A 22149-nucleotide genomic window follows, 5' to 3' on the forward strand; every position below is an offset into this window, starting at 1 on the left:
GGTCCTGCCAAATTTAACGGCAGGACCTCATTTGAATTTTTTTTTCCATTTCCTGGCCAGCAGCCAGGCAGATTGAGAAGCTGGTTGGCTGTCGGGCGGGAAGGCCTGCGCTGGAAGGCCACAGCCGAGGAGCGGAGAGGAGGGAGGGAAGTGATCGTGGGTGGGGGAGGTCGCTGCGGGGGGAGGCGCTTCAGATCGCGGGGAGGGAGGCTGGTTGCGACAACTTTGCTTGGGGGGCTGGGGGAATCACTTCTGATTCTCCTGGCCCACAAGCAGTGCTGGAAAGGCACTTACCTGCTGGATCCGGCCGTTCTCACCTCCCTTCAGCTGCTGAGTTTCCCGAGCCCTGGGAAACCCGGCCCGCAGCTGTTAAATGTAAAAGTCTGTTAAAATATGAAGCATGCAGCCTCATTAACATATTTAAATAACTGACCCGCCTCTCGAGAGCATGTTACTCGCCCTCCCCACAACCTGCCTCCGTTAAAACCGGAAGTTGGTGCGTTCGAGACGGGTTGGAATCGGATTTCAGATTTTAAAAATTTTAACCTACCGCCTACCCTGTATCAGCTAAAGGTGCATACTTTTGACAAGCAATGCTGTTACCACATATAAATTTCCTTGCTAATTTATTATTTATATTATGTGACTGTCACTCAAAGCATTTTCCTGTTTTTGCCAGAAAGTCAATGTGACACTGAGGCTTTGTTCATTTTGGTCCAGATTGCCTTTGAGTACAGTGTTACAATAAAGTTTGCCTTTTCAGACTATCAGAATAATATCTAGAACCTCATATAATCTTAAAAAGGGAAGGAAAAAAGAAAATGGAATAATAATTAATGTTTAAAAAGATAGTGGAGGTCAACATCCTATTTGGAGAGCTGCTAGCAAGACATGTGTGTATTTGTAGCCACTTGAAGCTGTTACCTCTGTTTTTGATGCATGGGCTGTTGTCTCATAGCCATGTACTGCATGTCCTCCTGTAAGCGATTTAGTGGGGAGTCTGGTTTAATCCGGATACCGTAGTAGTGATATTTAGAGTTTCCCCTAAGAGGGAAAAAAAATTAAATAAAAGGAATTCATGACTGCAATAACATTCAGAGAAGAAGAAGAAAGCCATCAGGTAACTAACCTTGTGCCTAGCCGCCGGGTGCGCAGACCCATGAAAATGGAGCGAATGAGTTTCCCAAAAGAAGCTGCATTCACTGGGTCAAGCTTCTGTTCCTGACAGTGACGCAGGTAGTGGTTGTACAGAGTGCTTCTAGGAAGGCTGACACCTTCTGCTGTCTCATAGTTGTCCAATAACCACTGAAGCTAAAAGCAAAAACAAAAATAGTATTTTTTGGACTATTTTTCCAGTTACGTGTATGTATAAAGTACAGTTTGGATTTAATGGGCTCGAAGGTACATTCCCTGTGCCTGAATGGTAAGGCCCGAGGCTCCCTGGATACCCCTCAGGTAAGCGGGTCCGGGATTGGAATTGGGGCTAGGGTCGGGTCTGGAGGGTGAGTTTGGATCGGGGCTAGGGGTCTGGGAATCGGGGAGCAGGGGATCATGGAGCCGGGGGTCGGGAGCGGGGATATTGGGATCCAAGCAGGGGAGTTCGAGGGTTGGGGCCGAGAGCGGCAGTGATGTCGGTGGCGGGGGGTGCGGTAGCAATTGGTTCCTTTAATGTGGGGTCAGGAGGAACACTCCTGCTCTTCCCGGCTCCACATTCAGGTAAGTTACTTACCTTCTTGGTTGGGCCTAGCAGTCGATTCCTAGGCCTGGTTTTCCTGAGTGCAGCCAGTGTCGGCTGCCTCCAGGCAAACTAATCTTGCAGAAGTAGCCTCAAACAGCCGTTAAGCCCCTTATCTGCATTTGCAAATTGGCTAAAGCCGGTTTCAGGTTTGGGTAATGGACGCATATTTTATGTCCTTACCCAATATTGCGAGAGGCGTACTTCCTGCCAGAAATGCGTGCATGCTTCCTGCCCACCAGATTAGCGCCTTAGTAGTCTGAGAAGCGCCTGAAAAACATGGGCTACATGGACCAATTTCTAGGCCAATATACTCAGCTTAGACTAAGAATCTTCTTTTGATACAGAGGTACTAGCACCTTTATTTGTTGCAAATAATGATGCAAATTTTGCAAATTACCATTAACCAAATCAGAGAATTAATTTTAACCAATTATTATTAATCAAAACAGTGAAAACCCCAGTGATCGGTTCTGCAATTAAAGGATGAGCCAAAGCTGCTTTTATATTGCATTTAATGCTGTGCTAGAACCGCCAGATTCACTACAGTTGGGAAGACTTAGTAGTTTACTTTGACAATGCCACCAACTGCACAAGTCGTGCATGTCAGGAGCTGGTGGCAGCATTCGCAGCACCAAATGTAATATAAAAGCTGCTAAGATGAAAAGTATTGAGACTTGGGAGGATATTTTAATCTCCCCGACTGGCGGGAACGGTGAGGGCTGGGGAGTTCGCACCATGTTCCCAGTGTGTTCCTACCTACACCCCCCACCTCCACCCCCGAACTTAACTTAGCTGAAATCAGGTTCGGGAAGGCTACCTGCCACAGAGTAGTGGGGGCCAATTTTAAATAGCGAAGTTCTGATGATACACGCTGTTTTAACTCGGACCCAGGTAAGTGTTTTTTTTTACTTTTTAAAAGTTTCCTTGTGGGCCAGCAGAAGTACGGATGCTCTTCCTGACCCCACAAGGAAACCGTGGGCTTCTCCTGCCCCAGGTCCAACCCCCTCCATCACAAACTTTACTGATCACCCCCCATTCCTCACTTACCTTGCTCCATGGGCTCAATTTTAAAACCGAGCCGGGAAGGAGGCGGGGGGTCAAACTGAAGTCGGGAAACCCATTAGTACAGGTTTCCATGCTTATGATTTTGATGTAAGGACGTCTTTTATTTTTTTTTGTCGGTTTCCTGTCCGACTGACTGACCTGATTGACAGACTGGTCTCAGTTGAATGGAAGACCAGCCAGGGAGAGGACGTGTTCAGGTAGGTCTGCAGGAAGTTTTTGTTTCTATGGATGGGGGGGGGGGGGGGGTATGGGGGGCATGGGTGGGTACAGGGGCATGGGTGGGCACAGGGGCATGGTGGGCATAGTTTGGCACAGGGGTTGTGAGTCATTGGGGATGGGATCGGGGGTTAGTCATGGGGAGGGGTGGGTTGTCAGGATAGCGGGGGTCCGCGATCGTTGAGGAGGAGGATCGGGGGTGGGAGGATCGGAATGGGGGTAGGATCTGGGTCAGGGGTCCATGATCGGGGGTCCGCGATTGGGGGTCGGGTGTCCGCGATCGTTGGAGGGTCGGTGCAGGTAGGCTTGTTGGGCCTGGAGGAAGCACTCCTACTCCTCTGGGCCCACAGCTGTGCCTTTCTAGGCACGTACCTATTAGTCTCGAACCTTCTTGCCTTCTTTCACGGGGCGTAAAACAGAAGGCCCGGGAATCCCAGCCCCTGGGGTTGAAATCAGGAAGTCCAGAAAAATGGAGGCCTGCAGCCTCCTTGAAAGGTTTTAAGGTCCGACCCGCCTCCTGGGAGCGGGTTGGTCGCCCGTCCCTCTTCCCGCCCCGTGAAAACCGGAAATGAGCGGGTTGGAGGCGGGATGGGGGCGGGTCTGAAATGGTGGCAATTTTCAATGCCTCCCTGCCCCCAACCCACCCGTTTTTCAATGTTACAATTGAGCCCCATGTGTATTTTCATTCCTGCCATCAGCTCCATCGGTTTCAGGCGAGAGACAAGGCATTCAAATGAGGCCCAAGAGTTAAAATCTTCAGGGCCTCACGCTTGGGGGGGCCGGATGGATCAATGTCCAATTCGGCTCCCCCAAACCCGATTCCCACCATGAATTAAAATTGGGGCTTTCGAGTATTTATTTTCTGCAAGTCTATCCTGCCCACTGCAATCTTGATCCATGCAGATTATAATTAAGACCTGCTTATTGGTCTTCTAGTCTCCTTTAAGGCCAATAGTACTCAATCTGACTTTGAAGTAACCAAACACTGGTCTAAGTTGAAGGATCTGATGAAAGCACTTACAGACTACTTCCAAACTATTAAGTTATTGTCTTATGGACATTGCTGAATTTTACTCAACATATACCCAGTTTAGTTGGAGTTGTACATTAAAATCTTTTTATGTTTATAGATGCCATTTTAAGGAAATATGTTAATATTGTATAAGTGCACAGAATACAACATTCTTTATAGCAAACACTGTACAGCAATCCTCAGCTATGTCTAAGCTATTTCAGTGCTAGCACAGATTGACTCAATTGTATTTAATAGTGACTACTTATTCAAATTTCTTAGCTCATCCATCATTCCTAATGATTTCCTATTAATGCTTCTGGTAACATCAATTTTGATAATGCTATTGGAACCTATTTATAGATTAATGCTAGATCTAGAGAGGCATTTTGTAGAAATGGGATTACCTACAAGCTTCTTATAGAAATAAACAAGGTTTCCTAGTTTCAACTCTACTTCCAAATGGCAATTTCTTACTAGAAAGGGTAATGCTTGATCCAGATATCTCAAAGAGGGTGCAGGCAGGACTACAAATGCTCTGGCTCCTGTTTGACTTTTGTGCAACTATTTCAGTAGTTCTTTCACTTCACATTTGCTTCTAAGGATCCAGCAACAGCAACAATGGAGAACCACTGAGTAATAGCAGACAGTTGGTATATACGTCAGAATTATTTTAAAGTTTCTGCTGATTACCCATGCAATAAAAGCTTAAAATGGTTGGTCTACTGGCCCACGAGAGAGCAATGGTGAAAGGAACTGCCAGGTGAAGTCAAATGTACGATGTGTGATTGGCATTCTATTTGGACATCACAGAAAGAATCAGTAGAGTCAAAACTGTCAATATCATAAATAAAAATTATAACAGAACATATGCATAAACATAATCACAAAATAATTACACTCTTGTTATCTAAATCACCAAATTGTGAAAACAGGTCAGCAATATGTAACCCCTGCTTTTCATGTAACGATTTACTGCCATATAACTTCTAAGGAACGACTTTACTTAAAAATAATTTTATCACTATAAAAGCACCTTCCGTGATAATGTGCAGGAATCATAGTCCATTTTTCAGCCCCCTTCCCAGATGACTTATCCAAGACTGAGAGGTGTGTCTTCTAGTTCTGCCAGTCTGCAAATTATATTTTTCTTTTAAAATATTAACTTAATTTTTGATTAAAATATAAGCTACAAAAAAGAAATACAGCGGGCATCAGGTGACCTGTGATCATATCCATAATTGGGTCTGTGATCGCCACAGTGACTGAATGTGGTAGGGTGGCCAGAGCTTCAGGACAAGCACCCCGAGGTGGCTGCCACCATGAGGTCCACAGGGGGGAAGAAACACAGACACGTGCATTGTGGAACTGACCTCTTGGTGGTGACTCCACCAGGAAGACATCCATTATCTGTTGCACCCTCCTTCTCGCTCCAATAAAAATTAAACTGGATGCCTAGGAGAACTCGAGGAGCCAGCAAGGCACCTCAGGCCTCACACAGAAAATGAACTGGCCTGGAATTAGAGGCTGGGTATCTCCCTGAAAGGCAGCCTGAACCTGAAAATAAATTCAAGTAACGTGAGAGAATACATGGGTGATGAATGAGGAAAGCCATTTGGCCCATCTTAATTCATCCAACCACTAAAGTCACTCCATTGCAGCATTCAATGTTGTTTCTTAAAAGAGTCTATGGTTTTTGTCTCCACTACCCTATCTGTAATTCCATTTCATGCTTTGAACATTCTTGGTGTGAAGAAGAATTTCCTGAAAACAGTCTAAAATTTACCATTTACCAATTTCAACCTGACCTCTATCTCTACCTATTATTGTTGGTACCTTTTCTTGTGCACCGCAGATCCTACAGAAACTCCCAACTCTCCAACCCTCCACCCCTCTGCTGCCCCTGGTTTAATAGTCTCCTAAAAGGCATTTGGCTTTTGACCGACCTGACTGCACAATTGCTTCCTCCTCTTGACAAAAACGTATTACTCAAAAGTCATTATGGAGGGTAGAAACAATCCAAACTCCTCTTTCCCATCACAAACTTCCCTACATTACAACAGTGACCACACTTTGAAAGTTACTTCATTGGCTGTGAAGCACTTTAGGATGTCCTGAGGTTGTGAAAGGCACTATTCCTTTCTTAACTCCATCCTTTCACCTTCACAACCACTATTGTCACTCCAGATTCTAAATACAAAGAACTCAACTTTTGTGTCAAAATTGAGGCAATCCATAAAGCTGCCATTGCCTTCTATGTCTCTCAACTTCCCCTACCACTCAATTCCCAGCTAGGTTTTCTACTCAAGCAAGCTGTCACCCATCCCGTTCTCTGCCATTTCAACCCCACCTCCCCTATAGTCTCCTCCTGTTCAAGAAGCCTATCACCCACTCCCTAAACGCTCTCCTGACACGACAACTTCACTTCCTCAGCCTCATGCTTGCTGACATCGTCGATCTATCTTCTCTATGAAGACTGCCGATATTAAGCCCTGCTCAAGAAACCTATCCTTTAACTCTACAATTCTTCAACTATCGCCTGAACTCCAACCTTCCCTTTCTCGACAAAGTTCTGGACTGCATTATTGCCTCAACAACAACTCCCCCGCATCTTCTTATTCAAGTCCCTTGAATGTGGTTTCCACCCCACCTACTGTACTGGTCAAAGTCACAAACAATATCCTGTGACACCCACTATCCTATATGGCTCTCTGTCACTTCTTATCCCTTCCATCACCTTTGACCATTCCATCCTCCTCTTTCTTCAGCAAAACATCTCTAGCATTGCTCTCTCCTTGTTCTGCTCATAATTGTTTTAATCCGACCACAACACTGCCTTCAATGACTTTTTTTCCTCTACTTAAATATTCACCTCCAGGGGTGCATCTGTGGTCTCCCCTTCATCATCTATGTGCTACCCCTTAAAATATGATTCATAAGCATGTGTCAGCTTCTACATATATGCTGATGAAGCCCAGCTCTACCTCTCTGCCTCCTCCATCAATCTGAATGCAGTTGTTATACTCGCTAACTGCCTACCTGACATCAAGACCTAGATGAGCCAAACATTCTTCCAGCTTAATGTCAGCAAAACCATAGCCATCCTTTTTGGCTCCCACTAGCACCTGCTTGCCTCTATCCTAGACAACTTTAGCGTCCTGGCTGCTAGATCAGGCTCTCAGAAGATGTGGAAAATTAGCAAACTTTTCAACTCTAAGCTCACTTCCCTCCCCCACAACTGCACCATTACCAAGACAGCTTTCTTCCAAGTGTCCACTTCCACTTTCTTCAAAGTATCAGCTTGGCTCAGTGGTAGCATCCCTGCCTGAGTTGGAAAAGAAAAAAAAATAAAGATTTGCATTTATATAGCGCTTTTCACGACCCCAGGACGTCCCAAAGCGTTTTACATCCAATGAAGTACTTTTGAAGTGTAGTCACTGTTGTAATGTAGGAAACGGGGCAGCCAATTTGCGCACAGCAAGGTCCCACAAACGGCAATGTGATAATCTGTTTTAGTGATGTTAGTTGAGGGATAAATATTGGCCAGAACACCAGGGAGAACTCTCCTTGTCCTGGCCAATTATCAATTGATTGTGGGTTCAAGTCCCATACCAGGAGCTGAACACCTTAATCTAGGCTGGTACTTCAGTGCAGTACTGATGGAGCACTGCATTGTGGGAGGTACTGTCTTTCAGATGATATGTTAAATTAAGGCCTTGTCTGCCTGTTCAGATGGATGCAAAAGCTCCCTTGCATTTTGCCGGATAACAGCAGGGAATTCTACCAGTGTCCTGGCCAACATTCACCCCTTAGTCAACAGCACCAAAACAAGTCAACTGGTCATTCATCTCATTGCTGTTTGTGGGATCTTACTATGATCAAATTGGCTGCTGTGTTTGCCTAAAAAAGCAACAGTGACTACACTTCAAAAAATAATTAATTGGCTGTTAAGCACTTTGGGATGTTTTGAGGACATCACAGGTGCTATATAAACGCATGTCTTTCTTCCATCACTGCAACATTGTCTGCCTCCACTGCCAAAACTTAGTCCATGCCTTCACTACCTTGTGGTTGGACCTCTCTAACACTCTCCTAGCTGGCCTTCCTGCCTCAACCTTCCTTAATCTTCAATTCATCCAAAATGTTGCAATCTATATGCTTATCTGCATTCCTATCAGCCTCGTCTTCTTCACTAGCTTCCCGTGCTCCATGAAATTGACTTCAATATCCTTGTACTCACTTTCTGATTCCTCCATGGCCTCACTCCACCTTAACTGATTGATCTCCTCCTGCTTTAAGTCCTGGTAAGCACCCTCCTTTCCTCTAATACCTAACAACCATTTATCTTTTGCACCATCTGATCCACCATTGGTAGCCGCTTGTTCAGCTACTATACTCCTGCCCTCTGGAACTTCCTTCCCAGTTCCCTGTGTCTTTGTACCTTCCTCCGTCCTTTCAAAAACGTCCTTAAAACCCTTCTCTTCAATGTGCCTTTGATCCCTCATCCTAACCATTTTTCTTTTCTCTTCCTACTTGTTTTGTTCCCTTTATTGTAAAGCGCTTTGAGACGTCTTCCTGCACGTGAAGATGGCTATAGAAATGCAAGTAGTTGTTTAGCTAGATGCTAGTAACATCTTACAGAAACAATAAACTGTGAAACAGAAAGTCAACATTACAAAGCACAGTACAAATGGTCAATTCAAATTAAACCCAATTTCCCACTTCCCATGATGCGTAATTTTAAAAAAACGTGTTCTACTCTGCCCAGAAATTCCCAGCCCCCAACCCTGAAAGGGCAATTCAAACTTAGCCCTGAACCAGCAGACTGGAAAAGATCCCTTTTCCTCCCTCCCCTGCAGATTACTTCTTATTTAATGACTTTCAGAACATATCAAGAAGAATATCTGTGCATTTACTGAACATTTGTTTGACAGATGTAATAAAATATGACAGTTAAAACACTGCATTTGGTGCCCTTTGAGATTTAGTGTTCAGATTATTGCTTTTATTTACTTTTCATTTTCATGCATTTCACAGGGAATGGCTACATTTTATTTATTCTTTTAACTACTGAACTTCTTTCATTGCATTTGAAATACTGACAAAATATTAATCTTACATCATCTACACAAGTAGTTATTTGTACTTGTACAGCACTGAAAGTTGGTGTGGAATTTGCAAATGTACAGACCAAAACAATTCTGAATATATATTACCCTGTAAATCTGAATAATGTAATATGACTACATATTTAATTGTTGGTACAATTTTTAAAATATTTTAAATAAATAGTGAATTAGCATGTTGCCACATTACAGTTACTTAGAATTCAGGATTATTAGTATAAGGATAATAGAAATTGGTATCTTCTACTACCTGAAGCGTTAAATAAGCCACATTTTTGTGATACAAAAAACAAACGTTAAATAGAATAAACATGTACCTTCAAGAAACATCTCTCCACCCCCCCCGCCATCCCCCATGCAGCTAGGTGCATTTCCTTTAATTCTGAAAACTACAGGGTCATCAATAACGACAACAACTTGCATTTATATAGTGTCTTTAATGTGGAAAAACACGCCAAGGTCCTGGTCTTTTGTAAATTTTCTAACCGTTAAAAGGTCAAATTCCTGAATACTCGACACACTCTTAAATTTTATGAAATCAACACTGTTTTAACTGTTCCACTGTCATTAGTTGAACACACTGCCGTAAGACAAATAACGAAAACTGATAGTGAAGTATTGGGGAACCTTTAGCTGTCAGTATGTTCTGATTTCAAATAGCTGAAAAGCTCTTTCACAATTTTCTTTTTAGCAGGCCAGAGTTTAAGGGCAAAAGTGAAGAAAGTCATGCAAAGTATAAAATTAGTTTTTATAATATGAAACCCAGTAATCAAGAGAAGAAATGTAATGAGCTAATGAGCTTATAATGCAACATTGATGGGAACAGAGCTAATTGAAACTCAGGTGACACACAGATTCAAATCTTGTGAATTAAGATGGATAATTAGAATAGATTCTTAATTTGCCCAAGGATTTAAGTGATTGTTTCAGCAAAATATCATTGTATTTTCTAAACAATATTTGCATTTTAAATGCTGTCAATTGAAGTGTAAACGGATGTAAATTATGTTTGTGAGTTATAATCCTCATCAATAAATGTCAGTCAAATTGTCAGACGCCTTTCAATTAGAATGAGGAAATGAGGTTGGAAAGGGTATTATTATCCAAATATTATTATTAATATTTCCATAATGGGTTACGGTTAAGGTTGTCCATTTGCCTCTAAGTCAGAAATGATGCAAAGTACAGGAACAACAATTTAAAAATAGAAATACTTTAAAAACAAATGAGATGATTACCTTCAGTGAAGATAATTAACTAATAATGGAACTGAAGTTTATTGACAACTGTGGACATATCAGCCATTGGTCCTTAGTTGAACTTGGGTGAAAATTAGTTACTTTAACCAGAATCTGTTATGAGTTAAGACTTATAGTAGCACTATGTTTATCAGTGTCTAGAATTATTTAAGAGGCCCGCAGCACTGTCATCACTTTAATCAATCCCTGGAATGAATCCAGTCTGAGCTGGAACCTACAGTATTTTCACCTCCTTTTCCTGCAGGTAGTGACCCCTTACTTGCATATAGTTGCACAGAAACCCTCTTTCTAGTAACCTCTCACCCAAGTAGCCATTCTTAAGATGTAAACCTAGACAGTGAGTGTCAGCAGGTATCATGGCCAAGATAAATCCTGTCCTCACCTAACGTCTACACATGTACACTTGCAACGGAAATCGCTGTCCAATTTTCCTATCCATAACTCAGGGCAGCGAGCCTAATTGTAGCATCTGGCTGCCACCTGCGCTGAAATCAGCAAACAGCACAGATTGAACCTGGGACCTTCTGGTTTGTATGGCTCAGCTACTCACTGCCTTAACCAATTGAGCCACTGATGCAACTACAGAACCTTGTTGATGTTACATTCATTTTATTTGATTTTTAGTGTCACATTCACATTGATGTAATTGTAAAAGCAGCACTAAAAATAGACCTGTTGAACTAACTGTGCCAGTATGTTTGACACTTCCACCAGGTGTGGGTGTGGTACTGGACAGCATTTGTTACCTTAAGAATATTATGAGCGAGGCCCAAATGGAGCAGTTTGTAAGTACAATGTCAAGTGCAGAACCTAACCATACAAGCCACTAAAGTCTCAGGTTCGATTTCCTGCTTGTGTTGAGTTAAATGTAGGGTCGCCAATACTCCAGGATTGTCCTGGATTCTCCAGGAGTTAAAGATTAATCTCCCGGACACGGCTGCAAGCAACCCAAGAGAAAAATCATAGGGGCATTAAAAAGAATTATTTTATTTCACACTTTTGTTTATTATAGTTACAAGAATTTTGGAGATGGGGAAAAAAGCCAGTTTGACTAGTTGGGGTGATTGGAGGTGGAAGGTCATGTGATGAAACCTCTGGGAATACGTCCAACAAGAGTTGGTAACCCTAGTTAACTGATGTTAATGCGCACCACAACTGGGGCTCTACAATTGACTTCATCACTTGGGCTGGGAAGGGGAAAAAAATTAGCCACAGTTCTCATCCTTGATGCAAAAATGCATATTGTATGCCGGCCAGGACAGGACAAGATAGGGTTCATCTGTGATTCCCTCCATATTGAAACAGCAAACCTTGCTAACTAGTCTCAAATATGGAGGATGATGAATACTATGTGGATGAATTACAAGTAATTCAGTCAGGGATTCAGTTAAGATCTTTGACTGCAACAGTAAACTTGTATAGTTTATGTTTGTCTGCTGAACCATCAGAATAGGTTACTGTCTTGAATTGACTGAGCAGCATCTGTTCATGTGTATAACAGGCACACAGTAGTAAACTTTCTTCATCATTCATTTTCATACTGTTCACTGCCCTAGTTTGTATACACTCTTGGGGTGAGAGTGTCCGTCATCTACAAACCTGTAATCCAGTATCAGAGCATTCAGGAGAGAGGAGAAAATTGGAAGGGAATAAACGAGCCCAGTATAAGATACACATATGGAGGTTGGAGGATGGGAGGCAAGCAAGGACCATATTGATGTAATCATGTCTGAAGGGGACAAAGACTTGATCACAGTGGTTGAGTGCCTGAGGTTTCATACAGACACACCAGCTTAAGAAAAAAAATAGAATTCTATTTGGTGACACTTCAGTGATGCATTAACATATGTTCTCCTTAATGATAATGGGGTAAAAAAGGACAACTGTACCAAATCAAAAAGTGTTTCTGTTGCAAACTGGGACAAACAGATTGGGTGCAATTGGTGTTAGCTCTACATGTTACAGCTTCTACTGATTATCCCTGTTCTAGTTAGAGTCATGGGTGACAAAATTCCTCAGTATACAATCCAAGTAGTTACGATGGAATCATGCCAGTAAGAGCCCTCTAACACTAACCCTGCTGGAATTTGCTAGATCAGTTGGAGGGCACCTAATTAGCATGCACATGAACCCCCTTCCTCACTCCAATCTTGGCCATTTTCCCCATGGCCCCCGAGTTAGAGAACATTTCGCTTCAGGGGTTTAGGCTGCTTCCCTGGTCTGGACCTCATGGGGCCAACATCCATTCATGTGGAGGCCGGATCGCCTCACCTCACTGGGTGTACTATTCTCCACAAATACACTGGGTCTGACTGAGCTCAAAGAGCCGGAACTCCCAATGTAGGAAGTGCCCGCCTTTGGCTCTACCCCCTGGTGTCATTTGCCTTCTAAGGATCGGGCAGAAGTTCCATTCCTTATAAGGTAAATTGGAAACTTCGAGAGACCTCAAAGCACACAACCAGGTGTCTACCGTTTTTTCCGGGCGTGTCTTCCAGTCTCCTGCCAGAGTTATGGTGGGAAACTGGCAGAACAAGTGAGAAATTTTCACTCCACTCTATTCTAATACCACATCTCAACATGACCATTTGTTTTTTTCTGGTAAGGGGAAGGAAAACAGTACAAAATGTCAATATGTTACACAAGAGGTCAGGACAAACAAAATAAATAGAAGTAGCAGCAGAATTAATCAGAAAAGGACTCATGTTACAGATAAAAGATTAAAGTGATTTTGAAGGAACAGGCAACTTACATGGCTGTTGAGAAGAGTGCTTCTGTGAGCTGTCAAACCATCAGACTTTTGGAGTGTCTCAATCGCCATTTCAATCTGATGATAGATAGCATTAAAAAGAGCTCAAGACAAGATAGTGAAAACATAGAAATAAATGAAAGAATAAAAATGGCACAACAGGATTTTTTAATGAGCAAGTTCCAAATGACAAATTTATTATGTTGAGTACTCTAGTTTTATACAATTTAAAAACAAAACTTTTTAAAGTGCAATTTATTTTAATAAAGAACGAAAGGAAAAGATTACGTCATACTGCAGTGCATTGTGCTAGCTAGGCTGCATACTGAACTATGTACCAGCTACAGATTATACAACATATACCAGCTCTCTGTTATATACCAGGTCAGCTGTATGTCACACAGCATCCAACAGTTTTATGTTGTACTGCATACTGCACTGGAATACCAACTGGCAATGTACTGCATGTACCAGCTCAGCTACATGCCACATGGTGTGTACCAGCTGAATGTTATACTGCAAAAATTAGCTGCATATTATGCTATTTGTACCAGTTACATGACGTACTTTACATGCCAACTGTGTGCACCATCTGTATCTCACATTGTGTATATGAGCTAGGGCAATGAAAAGTTAAAAACCTTTTGAAAGTAAAGATAACACAGGATGATGAACACCATGCAGGCGAATTATAAGGCAGTAATCTAGTCAGGGGTTCAAATCAGATCGTAGATTGCAAGAGTAAATTTTTATGGTTCATGTTTTCCATCTGAACCTTTGAATTCACTGAGCAACATTTATTTATGCTTACAATACACACATAGTGAATTTTCTTCACTAGTCGTTTTCATACTATTGTGATGATCTTTCTGTTTGATAATGTCATGTATTTTAAATTCTGGAACAATACTGAACTTGTGACATATGGCCCGCAGGAATATTGGATTTTTGACAAAAAAACTGTGAAGAATAATTCATTTTTGATGTAAGATCTACAGTGTTATCATGTTATTATTTGATTTTTAATTGAATGAATTACTGGGGTAAAAAAAATCACAAGATTTCAAAAAATCTACTTAGTTAAAAAATTTAATTTGAAGTGGTTGAGATTTATGGTTTCTTCTCCACTTATAACTGTCAAACTGACAACTGTCAACTGAGATTTCAACTACCCTAATATTAACTGGGACACAAACAATGTGAAGGGTATAGAGGGCGCAAAATTCTTAAATTGCATTCAGGAGAACTTTTTTAGCCAGTACGTAGCAAGCCCAACAAGAGAGAGGGCAGTTCTGGATTTAGTTTTAGGAAATGAGGCTGGCCAGGTAGAAGGAGTATCAGTGGGAGAGCATTTTGGTGATAGTGATCATAATTCAGTTAGTTTTAGCATAGTTATGGAAAAGGACAAAGATAGAACAGGAGTTAAAGTTCTCAATTGGGGAAAGGCCAATTTTACTAAGCTAAGCAGCGATTTAGCAAAAGTGGACTGGAAACAGCTACTTGAAGGTAAATCAATGTCAGAGCAGTGGGAGGCATTCAAGGGGAAGATTCAAGGGGTGCATGCTCCCACAAAGAAAAAGGATGGGGCTGCCAAATCTAGAGCCCCCTGGATGTCAAGGAGCATACAGGGTAAGATAAGGCAGAAAAAGAAAGCTTATGTCAGACACCGAGAACTCAATACTAGAGAAAGCAAGGGTACAGAAAAAGTATAAACAGTGCAGGGGTGAAATTAAAAAGGAAATTAGGAAAGCAAAGAGAGGGCATGAAAAAATATTGACAAGTAAAATCAAGGAAAACCCAAATATATTTTATAAATACATTAAGAGCAAGAGGATAACTAAGGAAAGAGTAGGGTTTATTAGAGACCAAAAAGATAACCTATGTGTGGAGGTGGACGATGTTGGTATGGTTCCTAATTAATACTTTGCGTCTGTCTTCACAAAAGAGAGGGCCGATGCAGACATTCTAGTTAATGAGGAGGAGTGTGAAATATTGGATGGGATAAACTTAGTGAGAGAGGAAGTATTATGGGGATTAGCATCTTTGAAAGTAGATAAATCACCAGGGCCGGATGAAATGTATCCCAGGTTATTAAAGGAAGCAAGGGAAGAAATAGTGGAGGCTCTGACCATCATTTTCCAATCCTCACTGGATACAGGCATGGTGCCGGAGGAGTGGAGGACTGCTAACGTTGTACCATTGTTTAAAAAGGGATCGAGGGATAGACCGAGTAATTACAGGCCAGTCAGTCTAAACTCGGTGATGGGCAAATTATTGGAATCAATTCTGAGGGACAGGATAAACTGTCACTTAGAAAGGCACGGAGTAATCAAGGACAGTAAGCATGGATATGTTAAGGGAAGGTCGTGTCCGACTAACTTGAACTTTTTGAGGAGGTAACAAGGAGGGTCATGAGGGTAGTGCATTTGATGTAGTCTACATGGATTTTAGCAAGGTTTTTGACAAGGTCCCATGTGGCAGATTGGTCAAAAAAGTACAAGCCCATGGGATCCAAGGGAGAGTGGCAAGTTGGATCCAAAATTGGTTCAGTGGCAGGAAGCCAAAGGGTAATGGTCGACGTGTGTTTTTGTGACCGGAAGGCTGTTTCCAGTGGGGTTCCACAGGGCTCAGTACTAGGTCCCTTGCTTTCTGTGATATATATTAATGATTTAGACTTAAATGTAGAGGGTATGATCAAGAAGTTTGCAGATGATACAAAAAGTGGCCATGTGGTTAATAGTGAGGAGGAAAGCTGTCGACTGCAGGAAGATATCAATGGACTGGTCAGGTGGACAGAAAAGTGGCAAATGGAATTCAAATAGGGGGAAGTGTGAGGTAATGCATTTGGGGAGGGCAAACAAGGCAAGGGAGTACACAATAAATGTAAGGACACTGAAAAGTGTAGAGGAAGTGAGGGTCCTTGGAGTGCATGTCCACAGATTCCTGAGGATAGCAGGACAGGTAGATAAGGTGGTTAAGAAGGCATATGGAATACTTTCCTTTATTAGCCGAGTCATAGAGTATAAGAGCAGGGAGTTTATGCTGGAACTGTATAAAACACTAGTTAGGCCACAGCTAGAGTACTGTGTACAGTTCTGGTCACCACATTACAGGAAGGATGTAATTGCACACGAGAGGGTGCGATGGAGATTGCTGAAGATATTGCCAAGGCTGGAGAATTTTAGCTATTAGGTAAGATTGGATAGGCTGGGGTTGTTCTGTTTGGAACAGAGGAGGCTGAGCGGTGATTTAATTGAGGTGTACAAAATTATGAGGGGCCTAGATAGAGCAGATAGGAAGACGTATTTCCCTTAGCAGAGAGGTCAATAACCAGGGGCATGGATTTAAAATAATTGGTAGAATGATTAGAGAGGAGCTGAGGAAAAAATCTTTTCACCCAGAGGGTGGTAGGGGTCTGGAACTCACTGCCTGAAAGGGTGGTAGAGGCAGGAACCATTAACTCATTTAAAAAGTACCTGGATGTGCACCTGAAGTGTCGTGACCTACAAGGCTACGGACCAAATGCAGGAAAGTGGGATTAGGCTGGAGGGCTCACTATCGGCCGGTGCGGACATGATGGGCCGAATGGCCTCCTTCTGTGCCGTAAATTTTCTATGATTCTATTATACAGAAACATTTTCAGCAGCTTTTGTAACCTTCACCTCATCAGCCTTAAGTGCTGCCAAGCTACACAAAGCAGCCCACATTTAAGTGAATGAAATAACACCTTAAGGACAAAGAATTAAGAAAATTTTTGGAATATATGCATGTTTCGAAGAAGAACACGTGAATAAAGTGCACATGACATGAACATACAATTTAAATTCCTTAACCAAAGGAAATAATGCACTTGGTTGAATGTCACAAAAGGCATACATTTAAGATAATAGGCTAACAAATAACAGTGGTTTTGAACTGGGAATGAATTTTTCATGGTTCACAAATGCAACTAAGAATGAAATGTAAAAATAACAATAAGCTATTAATCCTTAAATTATCAGTCACATTTTCAGTGCTAATTTGTTCATGCAGCAAAGTAAGGGCCAATAAGGTTTTTGTGTAACACTTTTGTGTTGATCATTCCTAAGGAACACAATATTTCTCCATCTTTGACACCCACCACATTGAGAACTTGCAGGCCAGGCTAGTTGCAGAGTGAAGTTCCCTCTAACCTGCCTATATTCTAAGCTCAGATCAGTAATCTCTACTGCACTGATGTGAACTTTTCTCCTTTCCATACTATTGCTCTGAGTGAGATTGTAGATTCATTGCCAAGTAATAGAAACAAAAAGAGCTTGCATTTATATCGTACCTTTTTACATTCTCACAACGTTCCAAAGCATTTCACAACAATGAAATACTTTTGAAGTACAGTAGCTGTTAAGTAGGTAAACATAGCAGCTAATTTGTGCACAGCAAGGTCCCACAAACAGAAAATAAGATGAAAGACCAGTTAATCAGTTTTTACGGTGGAGTTGGTTGAGAGAGGAATGCCGGCCAGGACACTGGGAGAAATCCCATCTCCTTCTGCAACTTTAATGTTCACCTGAACCATTGGAACAGGCAGAGCCTTGTTTTAACGTCTCACTAAAAGATAGTGGCCACTAGTGCAAGTGTGGTGGAGCGGAACCGTCACGCGTCCCAGCCCTAGGTTGCAGACCCCATCCCCGATACTAGGATCAGTCATTTGCATGGCCAGCATGGGCTATTGGCACCTGCAAGAGTGCAACAGTGGCGCCGGCCCCGATCTGCCCTTGTCCCCCCAAGGTCCAATGGGGTCAAAAAAAATTTAACATTTTGGACTATTAGACTTCAAAAGAAGCCATTTGGCCTCAAAACTAGATAACTGATCCCCTCCCCAGCTCTCAGCTGTTCTGCTGTGGCCTTTTAAGGGCATAAAGGGCAAAATTCCTAGGGTAGCCCAGGAACTCCCCTGACATGTCCCCTTGAAGATCAGCCTGAGGCCCCCTTACCGGAATTTAAAAGTCAGTACAAGTGGGGCGGAATCCTGATGTAATTGGGCTTCAGCCCAAATTCTTGCCACCCTCTCCAGCCCCAGGAATGTCAGGGCCAGCACCACCAAAACTGCAGCACTCCTTCTGTGCTTCACTGAAGAGTCAGCCTAAGATTGTATGTTCACGTCCTGAAGTGTAGTTTGTACCCATAATCTTCTGACTCAGAGACAAGGGTGCTGCCAACTGTACCAAACCAGCATTCAGAATGTTCAAAAGTGACCAGCTAACTCAGCATAAAACAGGGACCAAATCTACAACCAGCCAGATTTTAAATCCCTGAGCCACTGACTTACTCTTCAAAGGGCTTTAGTTTACTTTTAACTCATGGCATGCTGGATTCTGGAAGGACTTGATGCTGAGACTGGATGTAAAAGGGAGGAAAATGTTCAAATCCTAGCATTCACGTTCCTTACCTTGATGAGCAAACATTTCCAGTCAATAAATAAACAAACAACTAAACTTCTTTTATAAATCATTCTGGAGGGGAAAGGTTAGAACTAGTAATGAAACCATAATTTATATAAAAAAAATAATGAATACATATCTGGTGTAATCATTTTACTGTAAATAAAAATATATTTTAAAAGTTATTCAGCAAATCTTGTTTGCCTGTTATCAAATCACTAATTTCAACTTTTAATTGCTTGAGGATGTTAGGATCAATGCCATTGGGCCCAGGAGTTTTGCGAATGTTTTATTTTTCCAATTTCTGAATGACACATTCTTTACTAACTTCTGTATGTGGTTCGTTGAATTTATTATGACTGGAATTTGTCCTCTTTATGGAAATTGATGCAAAGAATCATTTTAATATATCTGCCATTTCTTGATCACCTGTAATAGTTTTACCTAATCTATCATTTAGTGGATCGACCTGATTTTAAAATTTCTTCTACTATTAACGTAGTTGCAAAACATTTTAGGTCCCTTTTGCTACCTTTTGTGATTTGTCTCTTTATTTCTCTCTTATGTTTTCTAATACTTTCTTTAGCTATCCACATATGTCTTTTGTAGAAATCTCAATTCTCCCTATTTTTTGTTTCTTTTAAGGTATGTTTTCTATATTCCTTTTAACCTCATTAAACCACTTAGGTTTTCCTAAGCTTTTTTAAAATGAAATATATTTTCTTTCCTTAAGTACAGTCTACTTTTATAGCTTGGCATCAGTTCCCTTATCTACTTCTATTTTTTTCTCCCCTTTCTACATTCTATAAAGTGCCTTGGGAAGTTTACTGCTGTAAGAAGGCTATACTAATGAAAATTGTTGTCTTGCTGCCAGAATCAAAACTGGCCATTGAATCAAAATTGGATAGAGAGATAAAATCCAAAGCGTTGTTTGTCTCTCTATGGCTTTTAATTGATCAAATTAAATGAGTCTGGGCAGTTAAACGAGTTGCAGATCAATTCCCATGGGAAATAAGTTTACAGTAGTGATGCCCTCTAATTTGATACCAATTTAACAATCTCAAAGAACTTAATACTAATTGGAAAGGGACAGGAATAAAGTAACTTTGACACAGCATGAGTATATATGTGCAGAAAGAGTTGAGGAAGGAGAAAATGATCTTCTTGTTGGACTGTAGGTTAGACATCTAGCTGGAAGTATATAGAACTTACATATGACCCATACTCCTGTGTAAGTGTTAGGCAACATGGACATGGATCAATTTAATACAAAAAAATTCATTTAAATAATTTTAACTTGAACTAGTTATTTGGTTTATCGTAATCCTTTATTTCATTTGTACCTTTAAGTACATGCCAATGTTACCCAGATTCTGAACACACATTGCCAAATGCTGTAAGCTTATGTAGCAATACTGACACTGAGCAATTAAGTGATTTTAGAAATATTATCCTTTCACTAGTGGGGCCTTCATTCATATCCAGCTGAGATAAAAAGGCTTAAAGTATGTACTTTTTCTCTCACTCTCTCTCTTCAATGTCTGTTAATAGTCTGAATGAAAATTAATTTCAGAATTCAGATCATGAAAGAAAACTGGTAAACCCCTCCCCTCCAAAAAAGAAATCAATAAAACAGAAATGCACAGGTAATACTAATATAAGACTATGGATAATATGATAATGAATCACATTGGAGCTTCAGTGCATTGCACCACAAGGTGGTAAGGATTCAAGTTTGCATGCATGACTCAAAAAATGATGTTACTGATTTTAGTCATATCACTGTGAGGAGGTTCCAAGCAGAGGTCTGGTGCCTCAGTAGGTAGAAAAGATCACCCTCTCTCCTCCTCCTGCTCTTGCACAATTGCTATAGGATTGTTATGGAGCAGAATAGCTTGGATACAGGTCACCTGCCTGCCCATTTGGTCAGGGATGGTATGTGAAAAAGAAATGACAAAAAACCCTTAAAAAATAAATTAAGATACCTGGGAGGAAAGAACAAAATACTTTTCTGTTCAACACAAAAGAACCATCTACAGAACCTGTAGTATTTAATAGTTTAATAAAAAAATTGGAAAGGCTACAGTAATCTGCAAAAGTTAATTAAATGACCAGACAATTCCTCTAATAAGCTGCAGATATTGTGGCTTAGTCAGGTTATCTGATGTTATTGTTTCAGAGACTTCATAGCAGCACTAGATGAAATTTAAAATTCAGAGAGAGAATCTCCTCACTTTCATACAACAAATAACAAATGTACTTGATTTAACGAATTTCAGATTCTGCCTATTTGGTAATCAATAAACTGCTGGTTCCCAATGGAGCGCATTTCATTTGTATGTATTCTTTATTTTTTAAAAAATTAGTTGATATCCCATATCATTTCTCACAGACAAAAGTGAAAACAGTTGTGCTTCTCTTCCTCCCACTCTATAATTCTATTTTTTTTCTGTCACCCTTCAATAAATAAATTGTAATCAATAGTACAAGTGCAAGATTAGAAGAAAAAACATTTTCCCCCATAAGGCAGTGGCTACGTGGAACAAATTCATAGGAAAGACAGTTTTATTAAGGTCAATTGGCATCTTTGTAAGAAGGAACCAGATCGATATCTGTCGAAAAGCAAGTTTGAAGGTTACAAGAGCTGCTTGGTCATCCTTTTTTTCCCAAGGGAATTCAGTGTTCCCAAAAGTGGGGAATCAAGAGGTGGTGTGAAAGAAAGAAAAAGAACGTGCATTTATAGAGCATCTTTCACAACCTCAAAGTGCTTCACAGCCAATTCAGTACTTTTGAAGTGTACTCACTGTTCTAATGTAGGGAAACACGACAGCCAAATTGAACACAAATAGTGATGAGTAAAATGACCAGATAATCTGTTTTAGTGATGTTGCTTGAGGGATAAATATTGTCCAGGAAACCAGGAGAACTCCCCTGTTCTTCTTCAAATAGTGTCATGGAATCTTTTGTGTCTAATCCGAAAGACTGCACTTCGGACAGTGCAACACTCCATCAGTACTGTACTGAAGTGTCAACCTCGATTATGTGTTCAAGTCTTTGGAGTGGGGCTTGAAGCCACAAACTTTTGATGAAAGGTGTGAATACTCCCACAGACAGGTTTATGAGGTTTTCAAATTAGCTTAGTGTTAGTTTGGCTTAGTTGATAGCACGTTCACCCTATACTCAGACATTATGGGTTCAAGCCCCATCAATGTGCCTATCCTCCAAATTACATGAGTCTGGGCAATTAAAGGAGTCTTTGATCAATTCCCATGAGAAATAAGTTCACAGTACTGTTATGCTCTCTAATTTGATAATCTCACTCAGTGAACTTAAAGATAAACAGAAAAGGACATGGATAATATAACTTTAATACAGCATGAGTGTGTATATGTAAGGAAGGAGGTAAGTATTGAGGCACTGCTGCATTGTCAGAGGTGCCACCTTTTAGATGAAGTATCAAACCAGGACCCCTATCTGCTTGTTCTGATAGTTCAAAGGATATTAAAGATCCCATTGCACTATTTGAAGACGAGCAGTGAGTTTTCCAAGTATTCAAACATAGAAGTA

The 22149-nt window shown here is 41.1% G+C and overlaps 1 protein-coding gene across 1 annotated transcript in view; it reads right to left on the reverse strand.

Annotated features, from left to right (window-relative positions):
* The window catches only part of rfx3 (regulatory factor X, 3 (influences HLA class II expression)), a 371090-nt gene that overhangs the window by 65882 nt on the left and 283059 nt on the right, over positions 1-22149 (reverse strand). The window contains exons 6-8 of the mRNA XM_067983285.1: positions 13166-13240; positions 1130-1311; positions 925-1044 (exon numbers count right to left, since the gene is read on the reverse strand). Coding sequence (XP_067839386.1) covers positions 925-1044; positions 1130-1311; positions 13166-13240 — 377 coding nt within the window. The remainder of the gene's footprint in view (positions 1-924; positions 1045-1129; positions 1312-13165; positions 13241-22149) is intronic.

This window comes from Heptranchias perlo, chromosome 4, assembly GCF_035084215.1.
Source record: "Heptranchias perlo isolate sHepPer1 chromosome 4, sHepPer1.hap1, whole genome shotgun sequence".
In the NCBI taxonomy this organism is placed as follows: Eukaryota; Metazoa; Chordata; class Chondrichthyes; order Hexanchiformes; family Hexanchidae; genus Heptranchias; species Heptranchias perlo.